Source organism: Monodelphis domestica, chromosome 5 (genome assembly GCF_027887165.1).
Source record: "Monodelphis domestica isolate mMonDom1 chromosome 5, mMonDom1.pri, whole genome shotgun sequence".
In the NCBI taxonomy this organism is placed as follows: Eukaryota; Metazoa; Chordata; class Mammalia; order Didelphimorphia; family Didelphidae; genus Monodelphis; species Monodelphis domestica.
In genome coordinates, this window is record NC_077231.1 from 150,245,968 (window position 1) to 150,266,751 (window position 20,784).

General features: G+C 36.5%; 1 protein-coding gene across 7 annotated transcripts in view; it reads right to left on the reverse strand.

Moving 5' to 3' along the window:
* FRMD4A (FERM domain containing 4A) overlaps nt 1-20,784 on the reverse strand; it is a 743,442-nt gene that overhangs the window by 177,333 nt on the left and 545,325 nt on the right. For all 7 annotated transcript variants that reach the window (XM_056800843.1, XM_007503986.3, XM_007503982.3 and 4 more), the window contains one exon: nt 10,159-10,253. In XM_056800843.1, the coding sequence (XP_056656821.1) occupies nt 10,159-10,253 (95 nt within the window). The remainder of the gene's footprint in view (nt 1-10,158; nt 10,254-20,784) is intronic.

The window sequence follows — 20,784 nt, forward strand, 5'->3', positions numbered from 1 at the left end:
TTTTCACATGTGTGAATCAGCACTTGACCTCTGAGGATAAGTTTTCTAGTCACTTCCAGTCATATGAAGGCTCAATATAAAAGGATTTAAGTGCTTTGAACTGGCCAGGTGATCTTATTGAATGCTGAGCTACAGGAGCAGATGAATCACCTGAGTATTTTTTTTTAAGGAAACAGCTTTCAATTCAGTTCTTTGCTTTTATGATTCCTTTTTCCATAAGGCAAGCAGTACTCTTTTGCATTAAAGTCTCCATGAGGAGACAGAGGTGGGTGATGCTTGTATCTTTTCTAATTTGTATTAGGTGGTTTGAAAATCTTTCTTGATGTCGATATATCCAGTCTTCAATTCCTTATGAGTTCCAGTGGTCTTGGGTTTATTGAGTGAAGTTTGTTATTTGTAAGAGGAGCTTCTGCATTTGGGAACACAACCACTGACAAAAGGAACCTGGCCAAGTCCCTAGACTGACTTGTCATTTGACTGAGAAAAACAGTGAAGAACTAAGATCAAATATAAAACAGAGTTCTGCAATCTCCTGCACTGTTCTTAGCTAAGTATCTGTTCCCAAAATATTATTAACATTAGTTATAAATTAAATTTCTGGATCCTGTTTTAAGTCATCTTGGCAATGTAAGCTGTGAGTCTTATATTTTAATATTTGCCTGTGGGAAATAAATACCTATCTTATACCTGATCCACATTGAACACTTGGGAGATAACTAAATGTTAGTCAAAGCCTAGCTTTAAAGAATTTGGCCCTAGGCCACTGAGGTAGGAGGCATAATGAAATGAAGAGTGTGAGAAAATGAAGCCAAGCCCCACTGTCTTTAGAGGGGAGGCAGACTATGTCTCTGGCTCCAGTGCAGAAGAGTTCTTTAGTGGAAAAGTCAATTAAGGCAGAGCTCTGGCTCTTCAGACTTAGCAGCAATTGCTAATGTCACAAATGGAAAGAAATTTAGTGAATGATCAGTCTCCTTACTGGAGTCTGAGGAGTGGTCTGGTATCATCCTACTTATAGCAGCTCCTACCTAAGGAAGAAAATAACGGACATTCCAAGACCCTTATTTATGTGTTATTTCATTTTTTTGTTGTTGGAAATAGTTTCTTTCTTATGAAATGGATTCTCTCAAAAATCCAATATAATAATGTGAAACTTGTGAACATTGTTGTGTCTGCAGCAGTAACTTCAATGCTTCAAAGGGTCTGTGGTTTTGTTAGTATGGCAATTCTTCACCAACCCAGATCCCATTTCCTCTCTAATCTAGCATAGCTGGTCTCTGAGAGTTACTGTAGTTGGAAAAATATATCCATTTGAACTGATACTATTGATAAGGCACTACAGATATAGCTTTGACATGAATGTTCTGGGTATGATGCTGGTTTACACTTGATTGTAAAGAAGTTAAATAGCTATCTTTCAAATGTCTGTGTGTCCATGTGTTTGTATGTGTGAATTATATGTATTGTGATTATATGTATTCTGTTGATGTTAGTCCTTCATTTTCAAAAAGAATCAAGGATATCACTGGTGACATTTTGACTTTTAAGTGAATTGGATTTAAGAGAGGCAGACAAAATCATCAGCCTCACTCTCTCCCCCAGTTATCAAAGTTCTATGGCAAGACAAAAGTCAGGACAAATGGTGATATAGTCTCGGAATGAAAATTAGGCTCACATTTTCCAACCCTTGGACTACATATTTCACTGAATTTCTCCCTTGAGGCACTGTTAATTTTTTAATTGCCTCCCTAAAAAATGAAGAATATCAATATAATTATTAACATTCATTGGATATGGCCCAGACACTATTCAGAGGTTTGAGAGAATAGAGTCTTTGATATAATTTGATCTGAATTTGATCATGCTATCCTAGAGCTAGAGCTGAGGAAAAAGACTTCAGAGTCCCTTCATATTCTAGATGGGAGAAACTTAGACCTAAACCACTAGCTAAGTGACTTATATAAGCTTAGACAGGTAGTAAGTAGCAGCAGTGGCATTTCAACCTAGGAACTCTGATGGACAAGAAGCCTTTCTCTGTCCTCAATTTTAGTTTCTTCCCTGAGACCTCTTCATTTGTTAACATGTTGTACTTCCCAAACTGTCAGCTCCTTTGAGAGCTGAGATTGTTTTGTGCCTTTTTTTTTTGTATACCCAGTGTTTGGCCCAATACCTAGTACACAATAGGTGACTAATAAATGCTAGTTTACTAACTATAGGCAATGCTCTTTCCACTATACCAAAATGGTTATTTAACCACTCTGAGACGATTTTCCTTATCCATAAAATGGGGATGGTAATAATTATAGTACCTAATTCATTAGGTTATTGGGATCATTAACTAAGATAATGTATATAAAATTATTATGTAAGTATAAGCAATTATTATTAAAAACAAAATCAATTATAATTTCTATAATTACTTTCTCTTTCCTTAAGAGGAAGAAGAAAACCAGGCAATAAGGACCAATATAGAACCTACTATGTACCAGTATTATACTACTATATTTTTACAAATATCTCACAACAACCTAGCAAAGTAGGTGCTTCTATCATCTCTATTTTATAGGTAAAGAAAATGGGGGAAATAGAGGTTAAATTATGTGCCCAGGGTCATACAACTAGCATTTCAAGTATAGGAAGTGAATAAAGAACTAACAATGAAATAGAATTTTAAGTTTTGAAAGTACTTCCTCCACAACAAAGCAGTAAGGTAGATAAGAATCATTACTCCATTTATTGTTGTTCATTCCATTTCAGTCATGTCTGACTCTTTGTGATTCCATTTGGGGTTTTCTTGGTAAAGATGTTGGAGAGGTTTGTCATTTCCTTCTCCAGTTCATTTTACAGATGAGGAAACTGAGGCAAATATGGGTAAGTGAGTTGTCCAGGGTCACATAGCTAGTAAGTATCTGAAGTTAGATCTGAGCTCAAGAAGATGAGTCTTTCTGTCTCCAATCCTGGCACACTGTCCACTGTACCACCTAGATGCCCCATTACTCCATTTTAATTGAGTTAAAAGAGAGGAGCATGTTGAAGGAAAAGTTCTGATGCCAAACTCTTTTTCTTCAATTACCTTTGTATATGAAAGTTGTGGAAAAGTAGTTCTCTGATCATTAAATACAAGACCATGTTATTTTCTATATATGTCTGACATTCTAATGTGAGCTGTCTCTGGGGTAGTAATGAAAGGTGAATACCATATTACCAGAAGAAGCTATTAAGACACAGGCACAGAGATTGTTGCTATTGATTTTCTCCTCAAAGTCTCATGATACAGTATTTCTAAGGAATGGAAATCCCAAACCTATTTCTAAATAAATTACTCTCCCAGAGCTGCATTTTTATTGTTATTTCTTCCCCAATTGGAAAATTACCTTTCTATTCTTTTAACATTTGCAAAACAATCCACAAAATTCCTATACTCCCTTGTGTCTATAAAATATTATTTTTTTAAAAATCTACTTAAGGGTCATCCAAATGTAAAATTAAAAAAAAACCTAAAATTAAAAAAAAGTTACTAATCAAAAGATTCAAATCAAGATTTTAAAAGATAACATAATGTAAAACATTTAAACTTGTGGGTGTCAATGAGATTAATTTTCCTAAACATCAATAACTGCCTGATACTTAAATATCATTTAATATTTACTTGGGGAAGGTAGGTGGCATAATGCATAGAGTACAGGGACCTGTAGTCAGGAAGTCCCAAGTTTGAATCTGGCATCAGATACTTACAAGCTATGTGTCCCTGGGTAAATCACTTAACCCCGTTTGCCTCAGTTTTCTTATTTGTAAAATAAGCTAGAAAAGGAAATGGCAAACCACTCTAAAGATCTTTTGCTGAGTAAATACCAAATGGAGTCACAAAGAGTTACAGGACTGAAATGACTAAATGACAACTATTAACATATTAGGATCTAGAAAAAGAAAAAAACCTCAGTCCCTAACCTCATGGAGGTCACAATTCAGCAGAGAAATATGGCACATTCAACATAGATTGCAATGTACTCATTTCTGGGGCCTCTTGGAGGGTGGAACACTAGCAATGAGCCCCTCTCTCTAGGCTAAAGCTACTTAGGAGCTTAGGAGAAACCTTACAATAAAAGATGTCATCAGGGGAAATAGAGGCATTATGTGGAACAAATGAAAGGAGTGGGGCAGTACAATGTTTGTTTATGCTTTTTGTGCTTTTTTGTTTTCCTTAAATGGACATATTTGTCTTGGTTTTATTTTTTAAATTTTATTTCCTCTCTAGGATACATGTTAACTTCTTAGAATTGCAGTCACATGAGTTTTGAACAATTCATTATAACAGTTCTTAAAATAATTTGTTCTATTTGAATGTAAATGGAAATATATGCCAAATATCTGTAAAAATACACAATATGTGCATAAGAGTGGCATAAAACAAAAGTCCCAATGGAATATTAGTAAGTGCAATAGGAGTCTGGCACATACATAGACACCTTGCTTGGCTGATACAACCTCTCCATATAGAAGGGATTGAGTTTGCTTCAGGGAGAATTAAGACATATGGAAGGAAAATGCCATGAGAAGATGGTTGGAGCATTGGTAGACATTCTGGAAAGGGTTGGCTAACCATGCACTAAGTGAAGTCAGTCAAAGAGTCTCCTCTTCAAAACATGGTTAGCCAGTTCTCTTCTTCAGGACCTGCCTCACAGGGTTGTTTTGAAGTTTGAATATGAAAAATGTTTTGTACACCCTACAGTGCTCTATAAGTGTCAACCATTTAATACAAATGTTCTTCAAGGCAGAAACATACTGCCTGAATGAATGAAGATATATTTATTAAGCTCTTACAATGTGCAAAGCATTGTGCAAAGAGCAGAGCATACAAATAAGTTGGCATAATGGATAGTGTGAGGAAGCCCTGAGTTTGAATCCCACCTCTGACATTTACTATCTATGTAATACTGGCTAAATCACTTAAACTCTGCCTTGGCTTCCTCTTCTACAAAATGGAGAAATTAAGAGTTCTTACTTCATAGTTATTGTGATGACTGAATAAGAAAAGTAGCATTTCACAAACAAAGCACTATAAAAAGCTAGCTATTATGACTATTATTATTACCACCACTACTATTATTAATGACTTACATACAATAAGTAGCATCAAAGAAATCATTGAGGAAATGTATCACAGGGAACGGAGGAGAGCCAATCATGCAGAAAGAGTGTGAGGTTAATAGAAGGACACCCTAATATTATTGCAGGCTTCCAGAATATTATTTTTGTGGATTAGGGATATTATTTATTCTATTTCTCAATGGAGAATGGACCTAAAATATAGATGAGAATTACACAGGATGAGAAGGCATATGTGTGGTGTGTGGGTTGCTGTCTTTATCATTAAAGACAGCAATTCACCCACACCCAGGAATTCACAGATCTACAGAAGTGTTAAGGAAATATTTTACTTTACACACCTTTCTACTCCACACACTTCTCTCAAAATCCAGAAAATCATTCATTCAAACTGAAAGAAAATCTAAAGTGTATGCTCTAAAAAAGTGTGTAGACAACATATTAGTACAATATGTGATGGAAAGCAGGGGTTCATAAGACATTTTTGTGTCATCAACCTTTGTGATAGTCTGGTGGAGTCTATAAATTCCTTCTCAGAAAATTTTTAAAAAATCTGTACATGAAGGGAATATTAAATTTTAATTAGAGGTAAGGAAAAAATAAATGTGTAATTTCATTCCTATCTAAGTTTACAGACCTGTTGAAATCTATTCATTGATCCTAATACACTGGAGGCCCATGGACCTTAGGTTAAGAAGACTTGATCTAAAGAATATGGAGAGAAAAGAAGTAAGCACAGAATCTTATACCACTGAAAAAATATCTATTGTTATAAATGTTACCTTCTAAATGAACCAGTACTTACACAAACACATATTAGCCTATCTGTACATGTAAATAAAAATACATTTTATTTATTTCATATTAAATGCACACAATTTCAGTTCTCTAGGAAGTATGATGTGGTCAAGGGGCTCTGCCTAAGTGGTAATAAAAATTCAGAGAGGGCTGTTGAGAATAGCTAGAAAGGGGGCCAGAGATGTCCACAAAGAAGGCCAAGTAAAATCTAGGAATATCCAGATCTCTAAAGAAAATCTCTCTATTAAAAGGGGGAGGGGGGGATGGAGGGGAAGAACAAAAAACCAAACAACTCAGGTAAATCAAAAGGCTACCCAGAGGGTAAATGGTCAACCTTCTTTTTATCCTTGGCTGATCTTTATGCCACTGACTCTCCCTTTCTATCTGCCTCTCTCCTTTCATCCTCCCCTGGCCTCTTGTTTCTGTCTGGGTGCCTCAAACTGTCTGTTTCCCAGGGGTGAGTCAGGTGCACCTGCTTGTTCTTATTCAGTAACTATTTTTGAACTTCATTTCTTTATCATTTGCTTTGTCCTCTTGGCTTCCTCCTGGCTGTTTGCCATTTCTGATGTCTTTGGGGAAACCTCTCACATAGTCTCCAGTGAGTTTAGCAGACACTTTCCCTGGAAGGTGCCAACTGGTTGGCTTGTGATCTCTCTGTAACTGCCTCCCCCAGGTTCTCCCCAAGGGTAGCTACTGATTTACTGTAAGTCAGTCATTCATTCATTTATCTAGTCAACAAATATTTAAGTGCCTACTATGCACCAGTACTGTGCTAAGTTCTGGAGGTATGAAGGAAGACAAACACAATTTCTGTTCTGGAGGAAGGGATATTTTAATAGAAGCAACAAAATGTAAACATCTAAGTATACATATGCTCTAGAAAGAATATGTGAAGGTAATCTGAGAGGAACAGATATGGGAAGCTGGAGGGTGTGGGAAAGACTTCAAAACTGGGATTTGAAGTGATATTTTCTCAAGAAAAAACAAGGAAACTAAGAGATGGAGAGGGGGAAATGCATTCAATCACTCAAACAAGAAATATTTTTAAGCATCTACTATGTGCCAGGCACTATGATAAACATTGGGAGAAACCAATGAAAAAGAATGGAACTCAGAAATTAAATAAAATGTTTGAGGAACATAAGTTGGTGTAGTTATATCTTAAGTAGCAACAGAAAAGAGTAAGGTATAATGATGTTAGAAAAATAGGAAGGTGCCAGGTTATAGAAGGAACATTAGATGCTAAAAAGATGCTAAAAAATCACTATAGCCCTTTGAGCAGCAAGGTGACACTGGTAGACCTGCAGCACTTTAGAAAAACCACTTTGGTGGAGGAGAGAATGGATTGGATTGGAGATAGACATGAGGCAGGGAGGTCAGTTAGATGGAAGGAGGTGATATGGATAAAGCATTTTACAATCTTTAAGGCACTACACAGAGTTAGCTGTTACTATATTATTAATCAGTAGAATTGATGAGATCATTGAAATAGTAGACTTGAGAGAGAAGGGGACCCAAAACACAGTCTTGAGGGAAATGAGGCTTTGGGAGTATGACATAGATGATGAACTGGAAAAGGAGATGGAAAAATAGTCAGATAGACAAGTTGAGAACCAGAAAATTAGAGTATCTTGTATATTCATCCTTGAACTCTATAAACATACACATGCAATCTAACATATTCTGGGCCAAAGTATGACAAGGAATATCAATTTCTGTCCTTAATGGGACAGATAAAGCATTTAAAACCATTTACTACTTATGAAAGAAGAAAACCAGAACTAGGGTTATGTAAAATAAGACCAACACATGCTTGGGAAAGGAAAATACAATGAGGAACACATTACTGCTATTGGAATATGATACATTTTTTCTGGGAATATCAATCCCCTAGCATTCAATAAATACCTACTATATGCTATGCACAGTATTTAAGTGTTGGGGAAACAAAAACAAAAGTAAAACAAGACCTGTCCTCAGATAGCTCATATTCTAAGGATGAAGACACGAAGTACATATGTAGGTAAACAGGCCACAACACATCACATTATGTTACAATTATAGCTCTAATGGAATATTCTTGAACATGCTGTAACATTCTATAAAGTAGATAAACATAGAGACATAGTTCAAGAGAACCACACCCTCCTATGATGTTGTCTTGGGTATTCTTCCATGCACAATAGAGGAAACCCACATCAAATCTTTCATCTCTTAAGACTTCAAGATACTCTCTATTTCTAGGTCATCAAGGGGGAAAGAAAATAAAGTCTACACATATAATTTTTTATGAATGTTTATATTTTTAATGAGAGAGAATTTTACTCCATATGGCATATAGGTACTTAGAGATATGTTAAATCATAGAAGTTACCATAAAATAGAAAAAATTGAGGATAAAATAGGAAATATTGAGGATAAAATAGAAAAAATTGAAGATAAAATAGGAAATATTGAGAATAAAATAGGAAATATTGAGGATAAAATAGGAAAAATTGAGGATAAAATGCAAGCCCAATTAGAAGATCTAAAAAGTTTCTTACAGGATCAATTGGCAAACAACCACTCTACCAGAAACAGACCTGTTTCTGAACCTTTGAATGAGGAAATTTCCTTCCCTGAAATAGAGATGGAAAACACCTTCCCTATAGCCCAGTTAACAGACTGCTTCTCTCGTGCAGTGCAAATCTTGACTGAATTTAATCCCCAAAACCCTTCCCCTGCAATCCCAGTTTCTCATGTTCCCTCTCCTACAGAAAACCAAATTCCAACGCAAAGGAGATCTTGTCCTCCTAGAGAAACCGTCCTATTTCAGGTACTTCTCTTAGAGGAAACAGGCCTCTAGTTGAATTTTGTGCCTGTGGGTCAGTTTGACAAGGACAGGTTTCAAAGATTCTACTGGGCAGGAGCACAAAGAGTACACAGTCTAAAAATCCTTGTTCTTGATCAGCAAGAATATGAATTTAACTAACTGTCTTTTCTCCCCAAAGTCTATGATGTCTTTCATACTTTTCCTCCCTTAAAAAACAAACAAACAAACAAATCAACAAAACTCCTTTCCTTGAAAGGAAATTTCCCTTTGACCTGAATGGCAGGTATTTTCAACATGTATCATAGTTTTGTTTTGTTTTTAACTTTTTTGGAGGCCAACACTGCCACTCCAATTCTTTTATTCTTATTTTCTCAACAAGGAAGTTAAATTGTTATTGAATTATAGTACAAAGACTTTTTTGAATTGTACAGCCCATTTGAAAATAAAAACAATGGGAAGTTAATTAATTGAAATATTTTCTAATTTTTAAAAAAGCTATTCAACAGAAAAATAGCTTGGACTACATACCTTTTACTTATTTTTAAAATGAAAGGGAAAAAAAGTAATTTTTGTAAATCAGGGAGCTGTGTGTCAGGGAATCATGTTTACAGAAGTAAAAGTTTGGAATAAATTCATGATCTGAACTTTTGTTCTAAAGTAATTATTTTTATAACATGGAAAAAGCATGTGGATGTTTGACTTAGGAAAAAAATCTTTTATGTGGGTGGTTATGTAAAAAAATTTTTTAATTTAAATAAAATTTTCAAGTATCAATAGATTAAGAAAAAAACCATAAAAATTTTAAAGGAATATTTGTGTCACAAAACAATTTCAGAGGCAAAAAGTGAAAAGACCTTTTAAAAAACCTAAAGTTTGCTGTATTAGTAGGATGATGTATGTTTTTAATTCTTATATTCTGTAACTGAGTTTAGAAAGATTATTATTTTCTTCCATTTATCATCAGTCTTGCTCCTTGGCCTCATTTTTCTTTCAATACACAAAGAAATATCTAATGTCTAAAAAAAAAACCTTAAAAATTTAAGTTTTAAAAACAAGCCCATACAAACATGTTGTTTAAGCATAATTTTTACAACCATTCCATATCTAAACTTAATGTTCTTGTCCATGAATGTTCTTTCAAATATAGCTAGATTTTAAAAAAATCATTTCTATATCCACAACTAATTACTGACCTAAGACTCATACTGGCACAATATGATCACATATCTATTGAAGTAATCAATTATTATTGCCCAAATTGTACCCTTTGGCTACACTAATTGTACTCAACTCTTACCATGACTTTGAATATTGGAATGCAAAGCAGGGGTAACCCATTTCCATTGACTACAAATGATTCATGTCAACTTCTGATAGGTTGGAGAGGGTTATTAGAACCATTACATCATCATTTAGAGTTTTAGATGTTGTTTCATGGCACTTACGTCTCATCTGTGAATGCTATTCCAAAGTATTCCTTTTCCTTCAGGTTGAAGTGAGATGCCACTAGATCAAGCAGTTCCTTGGCCAAAAGCTTGGGCTGAAGGAGAATAAAGGAGAAAGACAAAATGGTGACATGAGAATAATTGTCCTAAAAAATATACACCCTGCTTTAATTATGATATGTTATCTTCTTCCGAGGACCTCAAAATACATGTTAATATAATTAACATAGAATCTTCTATGTTATACCCCATTTATTGTTGTTGCTCAGTCATTTCAGGCATGCCTTACCCTTTTTGATTCCATTTGGGGTATTCTTTGCAAAGATATTGGAGTTGGTATACCATTTATTTCCTTCTTCAGCTCATTTGACAGAGGATGAAATTGAAGCAAACAATGTGACCCCAGGGTCACATAGCTAGTAAGTGTGGGAGGCCAGATATGAACTCAGGAAGACTCATCTTCCTGACTCTGAGCCTGGCACTCTATCCACTGTGCCATCTAGGTGCCCCAGTGGTGTAGATTAGGACATAAAGATAGAATCTGAGACATAAAGAAGAAAGCTGACTACCCTCAAGGGGCAAAGAAAGATTCACCGTCAGAATCAGCACCCAGATCTGGTGCCTCACTCCCTGACTGCTCTTTCTACTTTTTAGATAGCTCTAATCTAGGATGTAAAAATCTTTATATTCTCCTCCTACTCTAAACCATGTAGAATATGCATTTTGATCTGGACTAGACTTACTACTTCATCTTCCACATTTGTACATTACATAGCCATTCCACATATCTAAAACACATTCCTTAATCTGTGTCTTAGAATCCCTAACTTATTTCAAGACTCTCAACTCTAATACCACCTCTTTTGTGAAAGATCCTCTCATTAGTTCCTTTTCTTTGTCCTCGATTTTTTAAAAACTCTTCTTTGTATATATGTTATATCACACAATTTGGATATAAAAGCCCATTGAAACCATCTCTGTCTTCATTTTTGTCTTTGTATTCCCAGAACCTAGGACAGTGCTTCATACACAGAGGTGCTTAGTAAATGTAAGGCTGAGTTGAATGATTCTGCAAGAAACTTTAATTACAACAAAGATGATGAAATGAATTTTTCCACTAAATGACAGTCAGCATCAAGGCCAAGCTAGGAAGAGATTTTTAACTCTCTCATTAACTATCCACCTCAGACTACTTTACACTTAAATGCATAACTATTTTTCTCAAATCCAAAAATCTAACACATTAGATTTCCTTTGGATCTGTGGGTCATCTCTTAATTTCAGACAGTTATAAACAACCATGAGTCAGTATTTACACTTGTGCTTCATTATTAAAACTAGCTCCATGGAGAGAGAGCTGGAGTCAGCAAGATGAGTTTAAATCTGCTCTCAGACACTAACAGCAGTGTAACCATGGGAAAATTACTCATCTTTTTTCTGTTTCAGATTCTGAATCAATAAAGTAGGAATAATAGCACCTAATTCCTCAAGTCATTGTGAGGATAAAATATTAGTCTAGTGCTTTGCAAACTTTAAAATGCTATATAAACACAAGTTATTACTACCACTATTATTACAGTATTATATACAATATAGTATTTATTATATGATTATCAATAAACTGCAAATGTACTGAGTCATAAAATGTATGAAAGGACATTTCTGATAGAAACAGAACCCTAAGGGAAGAAAAGAATGGAGAGAGATTATTTTCACTCTGTTGCTATAAAAAATTTCCAACTCTCTCTAAAAATTTCCAAGCTCACTCTTTTGAAATCCAGTAGCAGATGAACAGATCTCTTTTGACAATGACATTACTATAAAGAATGCAGAAATTAAGAGACAAAAGCAGAAAACTCCACTTTATGGTTTCTGTAAAGTTCCTTTACCAATAGCTTGTGCTATTTTTGCAGAAAAGGGAGATACTTTTCCCTTTTGATGTCATATCTCTAGGCAGAAGAAATGGCATTCTCTGAGTCCCAATTACCATCACTTTACTGAAAAAAAAAATCAAGTTGATTCATTCCATGTGTAAATGTCTTTTGGCCCTTTAAGTGTAGTGCTGCCTGGTTTGTATTTCTAAGAGGTGCCATGAGTAGACTCTATGCTGACAAATCAGAATCTGCCTCAAACATCTCATGTTTCTTTTCACACACAATTTAATAAAGATCTCTATGAACAGGAAGCTAGGTGACACTGTAGATAGAGTGCTGGGCCTGGAGTTAGGAAGATTCATCTTCCTGAGTTCAAATCTGGCTTCTGGATACTTCTGGATCCCTGTGACCCTGGACAAGTCACTTAATCCTGTTTACATCAATATCCTCATCTTCAAAATGAGCTGGAGGAGGAAATAGCAAAATGACTCCAGTGTCTCTGCTAAGAAAGCCCCCTACCAGCTCACAAAAAGTCAGACATGACTGAAAAAACTGGCTGATGACCATCTCTATGATCAATAATGTTTTGTGGAACACAAAGAAAGCATCTGTCCAGATGCCAGGGTTTAGAGCTGAAAAGAAACTCAAGAAACCCTCTGACCTAAATTCATCACTTTACAAATAAAACAAATAAGCAGCTCAGAGATATTAAGCTATCTATGTAAAATATTTAATAAATGTGACTATAAAGTCATAGTGCCATAGTATGTTAAAGATAGAAAGGGCTTTAGAGATTATCTAGTCTAATCTCATCAATTTACTGATGGAAAAAAAACATGGAAACCTATTTTGTTGAAGTGACTTATCCCAAGGTCATAAAACTAGAGAATAGAAGTATAAGAACAAGATTCCAGGTCCCTTGACATTCAAGTCTTTCTTTTCTAAAAGCAAATCAGTATTTTCCTTAAACAATACAATCTTGACCTGAGTCTTTTCTCTAAATACAAGCTTCCTTAGTAATTGCATAATTTCCTATGGGTTCAGTTGTTATATCTATGCAAATGGCTCCCAAATCCATTTTGCTCTCATCTCTCAGTCCCAGTCCTATATTGCTAGCCATATATCTCATGGTTGTGTTAAACTCAACATGCCTGAAATAAAACTCATATTTTCTTCTTCCTAGCTTCTCTACTTCTGTCAAAGGTACCACCATTCTTCTAGTCAACCCATTATGCAACACAAGACTCATCCAAGATTCTTCCCTATTTCTTATCCCCTATATATAATAACTTGTCGAATTTTGTCTATTACAGTTCCTTGGCATCTCTGGCACTCTCTACTTTCCTCTCATGTAACCCCTGTTCTAATTTATGCTCTTACCTTGAATATTGTCAAAGACACTTAATTGTTCTCTCTGCACCCAATATCCCCTCTCATGTACACAGATGTCAGAGTAATAGTTCTAAAGCACACATCTGGCCATATTGTTCCTCTGTGCAAGAAAGTTTCAGTGGCTTTTCCTACTACTGTTGCTTATATAAAAGGTGTTCACCATGCCTGAAATATTCTTTCTTCTTAATGAAACTATTAGATTCTTCTTCAGTTCAGCTCAGGTGCCACATCCATCAAGAAGTCTTTCCTAATTCATCAAGTTGTTTTGTTATTATTGAGTCATTTCAGTTGGGTCCAACTCTTTGGAACCCCATTTGAAATCTTCTTGGAAAAAAATCATGGAATGGTTCACCATTTCCTTTTTCAAGTCATTTTACAGACAAGCAAACTGAGGTAAAAAAGGCTAAATGACTTGCTCAGGGAGATGTCTTGACTGGCACTCTATCCACTATTGCCATCCCCCAATTATTTTTATATACTTTGCATATAGCCTGTATTTACTTATCAATGATCACATTGTCTCTAATGATAGACTGTTAGCTCCTTGAAGGCACAGTCTACCCTTTGTCTTTGTAATCCCAGTGCTAAGCACTGTTCTCCATATATAGCTGATACTTAAAAAATATAGTTTGAATGATTAATTCATCACATTGTTAGAGACATCTTTAGTATTTCTTTATCACTATCACTATCACTTGTGCCTTCCAACTAACTACCTTTTGACTTCATAATTGATTTCTCAATAACTCAATGGATAGGGGCTCTTAAGCTTTCTGGGGTACCCCTTTGGCAGTCTGGTGAAGCTGATGGCTTAATATTTTAAGTAAATAAAATGAAAAAAATTGAAAAGGAAAGCAATTACACTAAAATACACATCAAAATACAAATAATCCCAACAATTATATAATCTCAAATTAAGAATCCCTATAATAATGAATGGTTTTTGAGACATCTTATGTCCAAAACAAACAAAAAACCTCACTGCTTTGTGGCCAACCTGGTAACAAACTCTATGAACTTTCTTATGGTGGTCCTTAGAGAAAAGACAATTTATTGCTGGAACCAATTCTATAGCTTTTCTAACCTGATCAAGTTTGCCAGAGTGTGTGTTCAACTGGCAATAGGCTTTGGAATCTAGGCACCAGATTGGCTTTACACATAGTAGACACATAATCCATGTTAATTCAATGGATGAATAAGTGAAATTCTTCTGTGATGGCAACTACTTGTTCTTTGAGAATGGATTTGATATTTGGAAATAATGAAGTCATTTTGGTGACAAATGTTGTGAAAAAGGTGGATGGTCAATATGGGACTGAGGTGGGGGGGAGAGAGACTAAAACTAATCATGTATATATATAAGTCAATACTAATACGGTGGCTGCCTGCCCCTCTATCCAGAGAAGGTTGTCTAAGAAAGGATCAACTGGTCCAGAAATCAAGCAGATCAGAGCTGCTGGGCTGATAAACAGTGGTACTGGACTACATTTCTAACCTGGGTAAGACAAGGGTGACTGAGTCTCAAAATGTTTTTTAAAAATTCTAACTTTAAATGACAAGACACTTTTCTGGTATGAATCATAAACTAATTCTGAATTCTCCAATTGTCTTGGGTCAAGGTGCAATATTTTGGATAAAATTATTTCCCCCCAAAGTTATAACTATTTAAAACATACTATCATATAAAATAAAGGACAACTAGTATTTCATTCCATAGGAGAAAAAAAGTACAAACAGCATAAAGAGTTCAGGGAGTCAGGAGAATAATTTATAATTTTCTGTATTATCATAACGAAAACTTAAATTTTCAGCCCTGTGGCTTTTTGCCTTCTAAACTATTCCTACTATTGTATATTTACATGACAAATAAAGTTATCTATGCCCTAGAGTTTCCTAGAGTTAAAAATGATAAGGTCATCTAGTCCAACAATTCCAAATTACAGAATTTTATAAGTGACTTAGTTAAGATCACACAGACAATAAATGACAGAGGTGGGACTTATACCTAAGTATAGTTCTTGGGTAATAAACTCAGTACAATTTTTTCAACTAATTTGCCTCACCATTACAAACTTGATGAAGAGAAACCCATATTTAAGATTTCCAACTCACAGATGGAGAAAATGACAGGGGAAAGAGAAAGACAGGTAGAAACAAGAGACTGATAAGAGGGGACCTCATTCTCGAAAAATCCTAATTTTAGAATCTTAGTCACTTAAGTTTTTAGTCTCTTTACTTCCTACCTTCCAAATTAAAATAATACACTACTTAGATCACCAAGAGGTAGTGGTGATTAATGAATTACATTGTTTCTAAAGTCCTTTAAACTTACTCAGAGAAAGTTGCTGCCTAAACAGAAAGCATTATACTATGATACTACTCTGAGAGGATGTTTATAGAATCCTGATGATTATAATTTGCCAATTACATTGAGCTATAAACAAGCATGCAGCTTTGCAGGGATCAGGCCAGAAGCCAGGCCAGAGATGAGATCCTGTCCTAGAGAGATAACAGCCTCATAGACAATTGTGCTTCATGACATACTGGGCTGGGAACAAGAGATGGAGATCCAGAGCAAGAAGAAAGACAGCACGATTTCTGATCTAAAATTTTTCCTCCTGAATCTGACAAAGTCATTCTTCTTATAAATTCTTTCCTTCAAAATAACTCATTTTAAGGAAGCTCCCTCATAATTCCAACATTGAGAGGCTCAATCAGTTTGACAAAGAGGTCCTGAATAATTCAAAGAGAAAGGTTTAGGAAAAGAGCTTTCCAGTCAAGAAACTGGCTGGCAAGAATATTCAGGAAAGAAGCTAGAAGCAGAAACAGCAGCTTTGGGGCACTAACATCTCTAACCTCTAATGCATCAAATTCTACTCAGTCTGATTGAAGTTTAGGTTGAGTAGAAGGAATCTTAGAGACCATACAATTTAGATCCCTCCTTCATTGTTTTTTTTTTAAACCCTTACCTTCCATCTTGGAGCCAATATTCTGTATTGGCTCCAAGGCAGAAGAGTGGTAAGGGCTAGGCAATGGGGGTCAAGTGACTTGCCCAGGGTCACACAGCTGGGAAGTGTCTGAGGCCAGATTTGAACCTAGGACCTCCCTCGAGGCTTGGCTCTCAATGCACTGAGCTACCCAGCTGCCCCCCCTCCTTCATTGTTAAAGGAATTAAGGCCCAGGAATTTAAGTGACTTGCCACAGGACACTTAGGTGGTAGACTGCAGAGCTGAAATTTTAATCTAGAAATGTAGCTGGGTGGCACAGTGTATAGAGCACTGGTCTTGGAATCAGGAAGACTCCTCTTCCTGAGTTCAAATCTGAACTCAGACACTTTGCTGTGTGACTCTGGGCAAATCACCTAGTGATCTCAGTTTCCTGATCTGTAAAATGAGCTGGAGAAAGAAGTGGCAAAAGATTACAGTATCTTTGGAAAGAAAACCCCAAATGAGGTCATGAAGAGTTGGACACAACTGAGAAATGATTGAATAACAACCAGAAGTTCAATTTCATCCTCTATCGATTTTCAACACACACACACAGAGGCAGCTAGGTGGCACAGTGGATAAAAGTTCTGGATTTTGAGTCAGGAAGATTGGAGTTAAAATCTTGCTTTTAGGCTGTGATTGCTAAACCCTGGGTAAGTCATTTAACTTCTCTTAGCCTTAGTTTCCTCTCCTGGCAAATCTCTTCCAAAAAGCCTTCCTTGATCATCCCTTGATCATCTTCTCAAAGATCTCTCCAGTTGAACAGTATAGAGGAAAAAAAAAATACGCTGGATATAAAGACCTAGGTTCATGTCCCAGTTCTGCTACCTTGATTGATGCCTTTGGGTTAGTCACTTACTGTTGGGAGCTCACCTATAAAATTGGGGTGTTGGTCTAGAAAACCTCTAAAGTCTCTTTTAATATGACTAATAGAAACTGTGGCATATGAATGAAATGACATATTACTATTCTCTAAGAAATAATGAATAGAGATCATGGAAAGATACATTTTAATGATATAAAGTGAAAACCTGAGACATTTGTATTCAGTGACCCAACATTTAAAATCTGGTTTTAATGCAGACTTGAGTTCAATCTTGAGGGGTTTTTTTCTGTTTAAGAAATGCCCATATGGCTTGATTTGCTTCCATCCTGGTTCCCTACAGGGACCTTGCCAACAAGGTTTATGTCCAGGGTTTTACAAATATCTATAACACAGAGGATTAAGATACTATGCAAACATTCAGTTCACAACATACAATGACAACCTTTATTTCAGTCCACAGAGAGAACAAAGGTACAAAGAAATCACTGTGGCCCACAAATACTCACTGCAATTCTCCTTCCCTTTCTTATAAATTCTTCCTTCCTCCAGGGACCCATAAAGTCCTCTAGACTCATAGCCCCACCCTGTGGTTTGGACTCCCTCTAGAAAAGAAATGAACTTGGGCTTGTTAGAGTTGTTTACCCCCCAACATTCAGGTAAGTGATATCTTCTCCACAGGGACCTAAATAGGCTTCAGTTCAGGCCACATTTAAGTACCCTAAGTGTTTGGTCCCTCCTATAAGGACAACTCATTTGTCATGTATCCTCTTAACTCTATAACCTCTTGTTTTTCCTATTTATTTGGCATTTAGCTTATTTTTAATTATTTATTTGCATGTTTTCTCCCTTAGATTGTGAACTCCTGAAGAGCAGGGACTATCTTTTGCCTTTCTTTAAAGCGGCTCCAGGAGTATACCTCAGTTAAAACCTAGTCTCAGATACTTAGGGGCTGTGCAAGCCTGGGCAAGTCATTAAACCTTGTTTGCCTCAGTTCCCTCATCTGGAAAATGACCTGGAAAAAGAGATGGCAAATCATTCCAATATCTCTGACAAGAAAACCCTAAATTGGATCATGAAGATTCAAACACAACTGAACAATTTCCCAGTGCTTAAGCACAGTACCTTTCATATAGCAGGCATTTAATAATGCTTATTTGTTAACTGACTGGTAGAATACTTTTTTGCCCCTGAGAGCACCTTCTTATCCTTTTTTGCTCCTCCTTTATGCATAGGCATCTTATAAACAAAAAATCAGAGTTGGAAGGATCAGTGCTGATCAAATTCATCTTATATCTAGGGGCAGCTAGGAGGCTCAGTGGATAGCCAGGACTAGGGCCAGGAGATCCTGGGTTCAAATCTAGATACTTCCTGGCTGTGTGACCCTGGGCAAATCACTTAAGCCCAACTGCCTTGCCCTTACTCCTTTTCTACCTTGGAACCAATACAGTAGTGATTTTAAGATGAAAAGTAAGGTTTGTTTGTTTTCTTTTAATTCAACTCAAACCTCATAGAAAACCACCCACAAATCCAGCCTTTGAAGACTTTCAAGGAGGGGGAGCTGACCACCTGTAGAGGCAGCTCACTCTACTTTTGGACAGTAATTGCTACTTGTATTTTCGATTATTATTTTTGTTCTCACATTTTGCCTAAAATGGCCTCTCTGCAACTTTTATCCATTGTTACTGATTTTCTTCTGCAGCCACAGAGAGATAATCTAACCCCTCCTCCATAACCAGTCCTTCAAATACTTGAAGCTATCAGCCACCCACTCTCAATTTTTTCTTCTCCAAACTAAATATTCCCAGTTCCTTCAGATTATTCTTCTTTGGACACTTTTCAGTATATCTATGTCCTCCTTAAATTGAGGTGCCTTGAACAAAATAAAACACCCCAATTAAGGTCTACCATAGACAGAGCCCACAGTAGAATTTTTCTTGTAATGAGTTGTTTCAGTTGTGTCTCATTCTTGGTGAATGTATTTGGAGCTTTCTTGGCAAAGGTACTGGAATGGTTTGCCACTTCCTTCTCCAGCTCATTTCATAGAAGGGCAAACCGAGGCATATGGGGGTAAGTGAATTGCTCAGGGTTGCACAGCAACTATCTTCTCCCTATTCTAAAGAACCAAGCCCTCCTTATAATAAGAAGGCAATAAATATCTGGTGGTTGAAAGAATAAAGGAAATTAGTTTGCATTTCAAAGCTCTGTATTTGTCATCTGTTTTGTTTATCAAGCTCATTTTCTATGCAGTCCAGGAATCTAAGCCATAGCTAGTGGAGGTGAAGAATCCTTTTGCTGGGAGCACAACCATAGTTGGGAATTAAAACTGCAGGTCCCTGACTCCAAGCTGGCCCTCATGCCCTTCAGCCTTTCTCACAGTTTCTAAACCTAGGGCATTCCAACTCCTGAATTCATTAAAAGAAAAAAAATCAAACAAGTTCCATCTGTGTTTGAAAATGAATTACAGCTGTGCTCAACTAGCAAATCACTGACTCCTTATCATCAAGGATTTATATTATTTTTAAAAACAGCTTATTTCTCATTTCACCAGGAAACACACAATAACACGAAGAATGGTGACAAGACATTGCCTGTCCATGTAGCTATTCCAGATTCTGAGACTTCTTTCCCAATGGTCACAGACTAAATGCAGCATTTTATTTGTCTGGCACACCCCAGGTAGTGCTGCTTAAATCCTGGACCTAGCAAGTGACTCCTTGTCATTCAGAAAGAGTCACAGACTGGATGCTTTTGACAATAGTAGGTGACACTCCTGTAGGTGTCAGAAGCACTAATCCAGCACTGGGTGCTAACAAGGATTCTATGGCAGTGCAGCCCTTTGCTCCCCAGAAAGGTTTTCCTTTCTTAAAACCTGGGATGAATAAAAGTAGAAGGAAGAGATACAAATAGTTTGGAATAAATGTCTTTTCCTTTGAATCCAGCACTGGGCTATTGTGATTCCTGAGAGCAGCTGGGAGTCTGGCAGTTCCCTGCCATCACCCTAGGGGCTTCTGTAATAAGCAGAGCAAATTCTCATTGGCTGTTTGATATTTCTGGGAGGGGGGGGGGTCATGTGATTAAATGAAAGGCATGAGGTCATGCTATATGGCTAAAGTGGGCCTTACCCCTTAACCCTTTTCCTTTGTTCTCTCTCCACTCTCCCTAATAGGTGGAGACTGGGTTTCCATGCAGTCCTCCCTCCTCCCACCCCCCATACTAAGGGAAGGAAGGCAATGAGCTGGATTTCTAGAACTCTTAACATGCCAATAACTAGAGCAAGCATCAGGCTATATCAAGAGTTTGCATTTATTTATATTGTAGGAAGCTATAAGAAAAAACCGATGGCTACATCCTTAGCCATTCAGTGTCATTGTTGGGGATATGAAGTATCTAAGGTCTCTGCAGTGTCCACATGGGCAATGAGTCTGTCCCACGTGTAACGAGGAATGAACCAAGGAAAAAAAAATCATAACCACACCATCAGAAATATATATGATATGGGGCAATTAAGAGCATATTTCTGACACTATAGTTACAGGACCCTAGGGGC